At 52.7% G+C, this 12,028-nt stretch overlaps 1 protein-coding gene across 1 annotated transcript in view; it reads left to right on the top strand.

Moving 5' to 3' along the window:
- MAPK4 (mitogen-activated protein kinase 4) overlaps window positions 1-10,260 on the top strand; it is a 147,668-nt gene extending 137,408 nt beyond the window's left edge. The window contains 3 exon segments of the mRNA XM_077777671.1: window positions 4,957-5,158; window positions 7,914-8,248; window positions 8,251-10,260. Coding sequence (XP_077633797.1) covers window positions 4,957-5,158; window positions 7,914-8,248; window positions 8,251-8,546 — 833 coding nt within the window. The 3' untranslated portion in view covers window positions 8,547-10,260.
- The last annotated feature ends 1,768 nt before the right edge of the window (window positions 10,261-12,028 follow it).

The raw sequence follows: 12,028 nt of genomic DNA, 5'->3' as shown, positions 1-12,028 counted from the left end.
TTTCCCCCCCCCCCCCCCCCATGGTCTTCTGTTAAGTTTCTCAAATTCTACATAGGAGTGGAAAGGTATGATATCTGTCTTTCTCTGTCTGACTTATTTCACTTAGCAGTTCCATCCATATTGTTGCAAATGGCAAGATTTCATTCTTAGAGAATGTGAGTTTTATGAGCTTGAGACCCAGACCCAGACTCAATTCCCAGTTCCATCAGTGAGTAGCTGTTTGGCCTTGAACAAGTTTCTTCACTTCTCTGCATCTCAGTTTCCTTAAATGCAGAGTGGGTACAGTGATATGCATCACATAGGGTCATCGTGATGAGTAAGTAAAATAGAATTTGTAGAGCCCTGAGCGTAGGATAGTTGCTCCATCATCTTAAATGTTAACATTATCACCAGGCCTCATACCTGCCAGAGGCTTCCTTAAGAGACCTTCTCTTAGGTGGGATATAGGGTCGGCCAATTGTAAGAGACTCAAATTTTTAATGACTTAATAAGATTTATTTCTTTTTTTAAGAAAAATGAAGTTAAGGGGTGCTGGCTGGCTCAGTCAGTGGAATGTGCAACTCTTGATCTCCGGGTTGCGAGTTCGAGCCCCACTTGGGTGTAGAGATTACTTACAAATAAAATATTTTTAGTATTATTATTTTTTTAACATTTTATTTATTTCAGAGAGAGAGAGACAGCATGAGCAGGGGAGGGTCAGAGAGAGAGGGAGACATAGAATCTGAAGCAGGCTCCAGGCTTTGAGATGGCTGTCAGCACAGAGCCCAACGCAGGGCTCGAACCCACAAACCACGAGATCATGACCTGAGCCAAAGTCAGACGCTTAACTGACTGAGCCACCCAGATGCCCCAAAAAATAAAATATTTTCAAAAAAGAAAAGAAAAAAGAGGTTTATTTCTCTCTTATATAATAACATAAAAGCAAACAGTCTAGGCCAATATGCTGAATCTGCTGTCCAGAGTCATTCAGGGGCCTCAGCCCCTTCTTATTCTGCCATCTCACCACCCGGAGGAAAGTAGGGAAGGAGGGCAGGTCCCCTTGCCCTTAAAGTCATGGGCCAGACTTTGTACACCTCACCTCCACTCATGTTCTGTTGGCAGAACTTAGTCCTGTGGCCCCAACTTGCTGAAGAGGAGGCCCTGACATGGATATTTACCCTGTGCCCCTTTGTGTCAGTATTACAAGTGAGGCCATCAGGAAGCACTAACAGTGTCTTTTAGAAATGGCCTTGGCTGGGATCCCCATTCAGTCATAAGCTGCCTCAGCTTCCACTTCATTAAGGGAGAAGAGGGATCACTTGATTCACCACAAACTAAGACTCAGCCCATCTGTACTTACATTGAGCCCCAGGCCCGTGTAGAAACCCTACCACAAGACAAGAGGGGTGTCCACCTGGTCAGGAATTCTGGGTCAGGGACGCGTCCCCCGTGTCCCCTCAATGGCAACCACACACACAGCAGCCCCTCAGGGACTTGGCGCTCAGAGTGGTGGGCTTTGTCTCGGCACAATCAGAGTTGGTCCTGAGAGGGATAAAGCTCTTCACTGACCAGCAGCATCCACCGACATTTATTAAGCCACCAGAGTGCTTGGGACACAAGAGTTGGTCTCCCTGGGAAGACCAGGAGCCCCTGCCTGAGATGAGAACAAAGACTAAGGAACGCATCCTAAGGAGCCCCAGGTATTTGGGGAAGGGAAGGGAGCCACTTTGCACGGAGAAGGACAGAGAAGCTCACCCGGGCGACGTGATGACGGCTCAGATGGGCCGGACGAGTCACAGATGGGTGGTAGGAAGTAAAGCTAGAGAGGTGAGAAGGGCTGAGAGGCCGAGGGGTTTGGACTCGATCCTGCAGCTGAACAGATGTTCACTGATGCCAGGCTTGCTGCACCCTCCCAATGTGCCCCAACTCGGCTCCACCCAGAATTCTCTCGCCTGCCTCTGGCCTTGAAAAGAGATCTCCCACTGATCTCTGGCTTTAGGAGAATGAGATGTCACCGATATGAAATACCAGCATGAGAAAGGATATCAGGCCCACCTCCCCAGGAGAGCCACTTGGTGACCCGCGGTCACTCCCCCTCCTGTACATTTGAGGCCCCACAGGCCTGGGAAGAGGCAGGGGTATCTCTCTGGTTGTAGCCTCCAGAAGCTCCAAGGACAGTCTAGGGGACTATCCCTGAGCATCTGACACAGCCATCTAGCCACAGGCGCAGGACAAGGGAGACAGGCCCTGAGACTGTATGGAGGCATCAGTCTGGGCTCCATTTACTATAAGAAGTAAATATACCATAGAGGCACCTGGGTGCCTCAGGCAGTTAAGCATCCAACTTCGGCTTACGTCATGACCTCGTGGTTCATGAATTGGAGCCCCGTGTCGAGCTCTGTGCTGACAGCTCAGAGCCTGGAGCCTGCTTCCGATTCTGTCTTCCTCTCTCTCCGTACCTTCCCCACTCGCTCTCTGTCTCTGTCTCTCTCTCTCTGAAAAATAAGCATTAAAAATTTTTTTAAACAAAAAAATAAATATATCCTAAGTGACAAATGTGACAAATCTAATCTCAAAACAAGTAAAAGGAGTGCTCTGAGTGAAGCAGAGTTGGGGACCTCAGGGCCCTGCCGACCTGCCTCTCAGTCTCCAGAGCCGCCCCTAAGAATCTCTCCAGAACCCCTGGGGCTCTGGGAAGTCCAGTTTGGAGTCTCCTGGGCCACAGGAACGTGACAAGATTGTACAGAAGTCTCATTACATTAGAGGTGCTTTCAAAACATGGGAGATGGAGCCCAGAGGAGAGGAATTGGGGGCAGGGCGGTGGGGTGGTTTCTCGGTTGAGGCAGAGCCAGCGCTGTGGAACCTGCCGAGTGATCCTGCTAGCAGTGCTCGTGCGGCTCACCCCAAGTCCGGACAGAGAGGGGGTGCCTGGGCAGAGGCTGTCAAAGAGGTGTCGCCATGTTTAACACACAGCTTTCACTCACTTCCGCTGAAGCCAGGGGAAGAGAGAGCAGAGGCTCTTGCAGGAGATCTTTATGCATCTGGCCTAAAAGTGGGGTACACACATCACTTCCACCCCTGCCCCACGGGCCCCCGTCACACAGCCACATCCAACTGCAAGGGAGGCTGGGAGATGCGGGCCAGCGGGTGTCAGGTGGAGGGCGGGCTCACACAGGACCTGACTGCTGCGTTGAACCGTGGGTAAGAGAGAACATGGTGACCACAGAGGGCAGAGCTAGGCTTTGGGACGGAGGTTAAAGGGGGCAGATTTGGGTTAGATATAAGGAGGGCTTTTCTAAGATTTGGGCTTCCAGAAGTGTGTGGGCGTGTGCTAGACCAGCTGTCAGGGAGAGGAAAGAAGAGACTGATTTTTAGTAGAGTCAGTGGAGTGGCCCTTTCCAACTTCAGGGTTTGCTGGGTCTTTATTAATAACAGTGACAATGGTGATGATGCCTGCCCCTGTTGGGAGCTTCAACTCTCTCCTCTCCTTTTCAGAAGGTCCAGAGTAATAGGTCGGACCCAGGGAGGGTGGCGGCCGGAAGAGGGAGAGGCTCGCCCGGCCTGGAGCCGGGCAGTGCCAGAGCGGGGCTGTGCCCTGCAGTGCCCGATTCCTCCCAGCCCTGGCAATCCGTGACACTCTCTCAGGCCCTATAGCCCTGACCCAGAAGCACCCCCTGAGCCCCAGAGCACTTGGCCATGACCACAGTTATTGTTGTGTTACTGATCTTTCAGTCTAGGGTTACAGAGAAGTGCTGTGTCCTCCTGGGAGGCCAGTGACCTTCTGAATCCATTGGTTTCCTGAATCATTGATGAATATTCCTGCAAAGAGACCCAGGGCTGGAGTGAGGGGCAGGGTCACGGCGCTGGCTGAGGCCCTTCAGCTCAGCTGCATCGCTCCCTTGCTGCGTGGGTGGTAACACGATTAGCCAAGTCATGAGTTAAGTGGGGCCTCCAGCACCACGAGGTAATGCCAACCTCCAGAGAGGTAGACCTTGCCCTGAGACAACCCAGGGCAGAGCCCACAAGGCAGATGGCTGGCCCGGCCCCAGCTTGGGAAAAAGGACACCAGAACGTGTGAGCAGAGCTTATGTTTGGCTGGCGCTCACCCACCCGCCCGACTGGCCGCTGGTGTCTCGTATACTTTCGTGCTGGTTGGCAGCCAGCCACTCCACAAGGCTTCTGAGTGTCCCTTCCTATCTGGGCTCCAGCTGCCTGGGACCTCCCCTTGATCTAGTCCCTAGACCCCAGGAGGGCTTCAGGCTGGTGGCTAAATATTTTTAATATCAAGCCTGCCTGCCCTTGTTTGTTAAGCCTCCAGGGACAATCTATGGTAGGAAGACCGGACTCAGGAGCCCTGGTCCTGTCCCACCTGCCTCGCTTTCTCAGTGAACTTTGTCACTGCTGGCACCTGGGGGCCACAGGCTGCTCTGCCCACCCCAGCAGCACGTGGCGCCCAACACGTGGGAGTGGCTGTTGCAGAGACACCACAGCTCCCCCGACCCCACAAGTGGAGCCGCCTCTGAAATGTCCCATGCTGTCTCCTAGAGGATCCCCTCCCCACCCCCTCAGTGGAACCTGCTCATGGACACATCTTGTCTGGGCTTCTTTCCCTGCCACTCCCCTACCAGCGTTTCTGGGATCACCACCGCATGAACTACCTACATCCTGACCCCTGTCTCTGGAGAGATCCACCCCAAGATAGAGTTCTCGCCCCAGACCTCCTCTAACCAGCAGTGACTTTAGCAAATCACTTCACCCCTCTGGGCCTCTGTTTATTCATTCAGGAAGTCAAAAAAGCAGAATCTGCTCTGAATTTGTCACTGGATTGTGGTGAGGACCACAAGAAAAAACGGCTAAAAACCTTTTTACAGAGGGAAAGTACAAAAAACAAACAAAAAAAAGTCCCCGTGCTGAAGACGCTCATTCTCTGCAGGCAGGGCAATGAGTGACCGTCATGTCCTGTTTTGCTCCCCACAGCCATTGACTTTCTAGAGAAGATCCTGACCTTTAACCCCATGGATCGCCTAACAGCAGAGATGGGGCTGCAGCACCCCTACATGAGCCCATACTCGTGCCCTGAGGACGAGCCCACCTCCCAGCACCCCTTCCGCATTGAGGATGAGATCGACGACATCCTGCTGATGGCCGCCAACCAGAGCCAGCTCTCCACCTGGGACAGGTGCACTTCCAGGGGGCCTCCAGCCCTGGAGTCTGGAATCCATGCTCTCATACTCCCATTTCTACTTGGCCTCTGATCCTCTGTGACCTTTCCCTCTGTCTCCCGAGCTCTACAGCCCATGGGTGCTGCCTCCGATTTAGCTTCCTGCCCTTCTCTCCTGTCCCCAGGCATTCCCAGTAAATGCACACGTGTGGGTCAGGGGCCTTCCTCTGCGCAACACAGCCTCCACCCCTTTCCTCCCCACCCTGAGTATACTGGACACAGGGCCCAATACGGTGTTCCGCAAGCATTTAAGGAGCACCCATCATTGGAGCTCACTTCCAGCAGAATGCGAATCTGCCCTAGTAAAGTAGCCTGCACCAGTGCATGGCAAGGCAACAATGTAAAATTTACTACTACTCAGTGCTTTCATGTGGTTCACATCATTTGCACCTCCTGAGAATGCCATGAAGGGACGTGCTGTTATTATTAGTGCCCACTGACATACGATGAAGTTACAGCCCAGAGAGGTTAGAGAGGAGCATCTTGCCACACAGCTAATAGCTGCCTCGTGTGGGGCCTCCTCGATCTCCATCTGTGTCAGACACTGCTGAGCAATCACAGGACTCTTTCCTGCCAAACTGGGTTTGCCCCCGGAATCCTTCCCAAACGCCGTGTGCCCGGAAGTCACTACCAGTGAGTGATTCAGAGTAGGGTAGAACACACGTTGTTGTTTTTTTGTTTTTTTAACAATCTCTGTGTAGGCATGTTGTGATTTGTTAGGTCCCTTCCTGTTCTGAAGTTAGATCAGGCAGCTAAACATTTGGGCATCACCATCTGCTAATCCTGGGAGGGAGAGCCGAGAGCCGCTCGGTTTAGAAATAGAAGTCGAGGGCTTGCTTAGCAGCTAGGACTCCGAGGGGGCCTAAGTGGGAGCCCCGCTGCTGTGGGAATGTGACAGCTAGTTACATAAGTGACAGATGAGCAAGCGCTCCTTTTCAGTCATTTGACAGATGATAGGTTTCAGATTAAGGAGGCACCGAGGGAGGGCCAGGGCGATGTTGCTATTTACGGACACGTTTGTTGGTGTGTTGTCTTCGATTGTTGTTATCAAGAGTTGCCAGCAAATAGAGATTAATGAAGACTCTTCCTCCTGCTCCCCCCTCCCCATGCTAGTCTCGCCCTTGACTGTGGTCTCTCAGCCCCTCCCCCTCCACTCCACAGCCTGTGAGGGTACAGCGTGCTGGCCCAGCAGGGCGCACCCCATGCTTCTCAAGTTTCTCTGGCCACTGCCCACCAACTCTGAATGTTTCTAGACCTGACGCACTTCGGCTCCTAACTTGCCCCTCACACCCGCAGGAAGGAGAATGGCAAATCAACGGCAGGCTCCTTCCTGCAGGCCCCCCTGCTTTGCGCAGATGGCTTAACCTTTAAACACCAGCGTCCCCATGTGTAAGGTGGGGTGATAATACTAACTCCACAGAGTCACTGTGAAGCCTTCAGAGAACCAAGGTTTGGCCCTTGGCGTGTAGCAGCCAAGGATGAGGGTCTTCACATGCTCTTCCTCCTGGAAACCTCTGCAGTTCCGAGGCCCCTTGAGGGAGGAGGCAGTGTGGTGTTCACCTCTGGGAGTGACTCCTGCCCTAATGGTGTCTCTGGGCGGGCAGGCAATACTGGGGCCTTCCTGTGACTTGCAGAGCACATCGTGTGGACTGCTGCCATGCGTCTGCCCCTTCACGGCCAAACCTGCCCGTCCTTGGTGCATTGGTTTTTCCCGTGTGAGCACTAGGCATCCTGTACCATGAGCAGGCTGCTGCCTCCTCTGCGCTCCCTCCCTGCCCCCACATAGTTCTGCATAGAGTCCCTGGCAAGGGGAGGAGAGGGCCGGCCTGAGCTGGTGGCCTGCACACCTGCCCTTAATTTGCTTTTGGCCAGTGGCCTTTGCTCTCTGTGGCTGCAGGACAGGTGACGGAAGGCAGAATCCCAAGGATCTTTGGTCTCTCCTGAGGTGTCTCTAATCTTTCCTCCAGCCCCACCTGCACCGCATTGATGCAGGATGCTGTGGGGGCATCCAGCCAGATCCAACCAGGGGCAAGAGTTCTTAGCCCGGGCTGTACCTCAGAATTGCCTGGGGACATGTTAAAACCGGGCGATGCAAAGCCTACTGAGTCAGAAATGAGAGTGTGGGGTGATTCTGATCTGAGCCCGGGCTGAGAAGCGCTCATTAGGGCCCTGCTACTCAAAGTGTGGTCCCTGGACCAGCGGCATCAGCATCACCTGGGAGCTTACTATCACTGCAGGATCTCAGGCCCCACCTCAGAGCTACCAAATCAAGAGCTGCAATTTAACAAGGTCCCCACGTGATCTGTGTACATGTCCGTGTGCGGGGCACCGAACAGGTGGAGCCACTTGAAAGTAGAGTCCATGAGGACAGGGCATTTCTTGTTTTGTTCACTGCCGTGCCTGGCAGTGCCTGTGCGGGCCAGGGTGTACGCTGCTCAGGAAATACCTGCAGGGTGATGAATACAGAAGAATACAAGGGTTAAGCCAAACAGTCAGTCCCTCCACCTGAGCCCTGGAGGCTCAAAATTACCTTGTGCCATCACTCTCCTACCTTGGGAAGTGGGGCAGGGAGGGTCACAGGACTGGAGGGATGGGGAAAGAATGGAAAGGCAGCCTGTGGGTGGCAGACGGGGATTAGGGGGCTGGCTCCCTCCAGGAAGCCAAGTCACCCGAGGTTGGACAGTCACCATTCTGTCCGTCTGAACCTTTGCAGGTACCCCGTGAGCCTGTCCTCGGACCTGGAGTGGAGGCCGGACCGGTGCCAGGACGCCAGCGAGGTGCAGCGCGACCCGCGCGCCGGCTCCGCGCCGCTGGCGGAGGACGTGCAGGTGGATCCGCGCAAGGACTCGCAGAGCAGCTCCGAGCGCTTTCTGGAGCGCTCGCACTCGTCCATGGAGCGCGCCTTCGAGGCCGACTACGGCCGCTCCTGCGACTACAAAGTGGGCTCGCCGTCCTACCTGGACAAGCTGCTGTGGCGCGACAGCAAGCCGCACCACTACTCGGAGCCCAAGCTCATTCTGGATCTGTCGCACTGGAAGCAGGCGGCCGGNTCCTGGAGATCGCGCAGTGGGTCAAGAGCACACAGGTCGGCCCCGAGCGCGCCAGCCCACCCCCCGACAGCCCTGAGCGCCGCCTGTCCGCCTCTCCACCGGGCCACCCGGCCCCCATCGACGGGGGCGCGAGCCCCCAGTTCGACCTGGACGTGTTCATCTCCCGCGCCCTGAAGCTCTGCACCAAGCCGGAGGACCTGCCGGACAATAAACTGGGCGACCTCAACGGCGCGTGCATCTCCGAGCACCCTGGCGATCTTGTGCAGACGGAGGCCTTCTCCAAAGAAAGGTGGTGAGGGGGAAGGGGAGCTCCGGGCCCCCTGGCGGAGGCCACCGGAGAAAGCCTGGCCTGGCAGGAAGGGGGCTGCCTCCCTGGCACCTCTGCTGCCCCTCCCCACCCCCTCTCTGCTGCCTTGGGGTTAGCAGAACACAGGAAGGATCCGAGGAGGGAGAGGAATGTCCATTTCTTAAACTGCCTTAATAACTAGCCTTTAACCTCTGGGAGCAGGTTTGAACAGGAGCCTAGTTTGGGGGTTGATCAGTTTCCCAGCAAAGAGGGGACCCTTGGTTTTATAAGTGGCAGCGTTCAGGGAAGAAAGGCATCTTAAACAGCGGTCGGCCAGCCCTACCACCTGGCTGGGTTCCAGTGGATGTGGCTGGCATAGTGTGGAAACCATCTGGCCTAACTAACAGATGAGGGACAGCGAGGCCCAGAGACCCCAAGTGATGTGGTCATGATTAGGGCCTACTCTGTGTCAGGGCAAATCCTTGAAGCCCAGTCTTCAGGTCTTGAATCTAGGCCACTGTCTCCCTCTGCTGGGGTTCACTCTGGCTTTCCAGTCAGAAAACTTAGTCCAAGATGTTTCTTCCCTGCCCATTACCATCTGACTGACCTGTTCGATCTTTCATTCAGAGCAATGTTTCCTATGTTCCAAAATTGGAAGCCGAGCCAGGTTTACCCTCGTCACCAACCATATATTTTCTGGTTCCTTGAGGACTTAAATCGTCCCATCTGCCACGCCCCTGTATTTGCCTCACCCCGGTGTGGTCGGAAAACCTTGTTTCAGATCAGACCAGTTCCGCAGGTACGAGAACTCATCTTCCAGGCCTGTGCTCACACCTCCTCCAGACCTCCCTATGCACTTTCCTGACACACACACGGATGCAAGGTCACAGCCCTGGTTCCCCAGAGGCTGTCGTTCACAGGTGAGTTTGAAGACGAGTTCCACGAATCCCTCCAGCCCAACACCCACCCGCATACACGGAACCCACCCTCAGACATACACAGAACTCCTCTCCCAGCTGACTTCGGGAACTCATGTTCTTGGCACGAATTGCTCCTTTGGAGGAAACAAGACAATGAGATGCCCGCCATAGAGCAAATGTGTTAGGAGAGATTTCACATGGGACCTATCACACTTCATTAATACTGCCCTTGATTTTGATCATCCATTTAGCTTTGGCAAAGAGCAGGCCCTAAAGATATGCATGGAAAGCGAGTGGCCTTGGGGACAAGGAATCCAGTAAGGTAGGAAGATGTGAAAGGCAGTGTGCCAACAGTGGAAGTCCTCGGGGGTCAGGCACCAGCACAGAGACCCCGAGACACAGGAAGGGCTTCAAAGCAACCGGGCCCCTCATGGCTTAGACCAGGATGATTCTGGAGGAGGCATACCCGGAGGTGTATCTCACGCAGAGCCTGGGGTGATGTGCAGCACCGTGAGCCCTCTGCGGAAGCCTAGTCCATCCCCTGGAATGCTCTGCCATTCCCACCACTGGTATTCTGCTTCCCCCCCCAGGAACCCCCCCCATCCAAAGATACCCACAGGAGGTCTAGCCAGCCTGTAAGTGGAAGATGTTCCTGTGTTGACCTTGGGCTGTGCTCACCCTCCCCCCAACAGCACCTTAAACCTATCAGCTAACTAGGACTTGTACATTGAAACCTACAACACATTAGAAACTTATATTTAAAAACAGAATTAATCACACTGACCAATTTTTAAATAGAAAATATGTAAANTACACCGATCCTCATGTGCCATTTGTCCTCAGAGAGCGGCTTTACTTTTTTGGTAAAGGAACAAGCTACTGACCTTGACCAGGAGTTCATAATAATTGTTATTATAGAGGAATTGTTATAATTACTCATGTTTTAAAAAGCTCTATTAAACTTGATCAGGACAGGCCAAATAAAGTTTTATTGGAACACAGACTCCTTTATTCATTTACGACTTCTGTCATTCATTTGGATATTATCTCACTGTGTCTTGGGCAGCGGGTTGATTCACTAGAGTGTGCCCGGCTGGGTTCTTCCTGCATCCTGGAGGCCAGGGTTTTGAGGGGTTGCAGGCAGAGGAGAGGGGAGCGGAGAATCTATACAGATTGGCAGTCAGGGAAGTGATTCCAGAATCACCTGGATCAGGCCTGGTGTCCATACTGTAGATTTCAAACCATATCTCAGAGTCAAGTCCAGTCCCCTGACCAAGGCTGAGCCTTTTGTCCAGTCACAAAGGTGCCAACATTGTGAGATTTGGGGGAGCCAACACCCAAAAATACCTGCCCACGCTGCATTTCACAGATGCCTGAGAGCCCCCCCAACTGAATTTCACCCCTTTGTAATACCTGTCTTAGACATTAGCCCTGACCTCATTTGTTATTCAACAACTATAACATAGACAATAGGGTTTTTCTAATTTTTTTAAACATTTATTTTATTATTGAGAGACAGAGCATGAGCATAGGAGGGGCAGAGAGAGAGGAAGACAGAATCTACAGGCTCTGAGCTGTCGAAACAGAGCCCAACTCGGGGCTCAAACCCATGAAACACAAAATCATGACCTGAGCCAAAGCCAGATGCTCAACCGACTGAGCCACCAAGGCACCCTGACAACAAAGAGGGTTTTTGAAATGTTTGTTTCTGTTGATTTTCTTACTTCTCCGAAAGGCCCTTGCATTAAAAGAACTTTATACTGTTGAACTGCATTTGAGTCAAGAGGAGCAACCCTATTGAGGCCATTCTCTCCAAAACATTAGTGGAGAGGAACCATCTTCTTGGGGGCAGATGTGAGTGAAGAGAGCACCGGGGGCCAGGCCAGAGTCCTGGTTTGAAAATGTATATGGGCCTTGAGTCCCAATTTCAGGTGCTGGTAGAACGTGGGAAGTAGGGTTTGAGAAGCCCCAACAGTAAACAGCACCAAAGGAGAGAAAAACAGAGAAAAAAACAACTGCAGTTTATCTTTGAACATCCTGGGTTTGAGCTGCACAGCTCTGCTTACATATGGGTTCTTTAAAGTGCAGTACTATAACTCTACTCTTTCTTATGATTTTCTTAACATTTTCTTTTCTCTAGCTTACTTGATTATAAGAATGCAGTATATAATACATATAAAATACAAAATGTGTGTTCATCGTCTTTATGTTATGGGCAAGACTTCTGGACAGTGGTTAAGTTTTGGGGGAGTCAATAGCCATATGCGGATTTTCAACTGTGTAGGGGGTTGGCGCCTCTAAGACTTGTGTTCAAGGGTCAGCTGTACATCCATTTATTCACGTGTTGTCTGATCCTGTCTCCTACGATGGTGTGCTTCTATGCACAACACTTCTGATGCTAGCTGTGAGTTTTCCACGCCAGACAGTTCTCCAAGTTCTCTGCACGCTGACGTTGGACATGGTGTTCTGCCCCTCCAGATAGCTTCTGCTTAGCTTGGGGTCTGATCTGTACAGTAAGGAAAGTGGGATGGGGCACTGGCTTAGTTTCCTTCAGAAGCAAATCCTGAGACCA

This window comes from Crocuta crocuta, unplaced genomic scaffold (assembly GCF_008692635.1).
Source record: "Crocuta crocuta isolate KB4526 unplaced genomic scaffold, BGI_CrCroc_1.0 scaffold36, whole genome shotgun sequence".
NCBI classification, from domain to species: Eukaryota; Metazoa; Chordata; class Mammalia; order Carnivora; family Hyaenidae; genus Crocuta; species Crocuta crocuta.
This window is presented reverse-complemented; position numbering and strand designations above follow the sequence as displayed.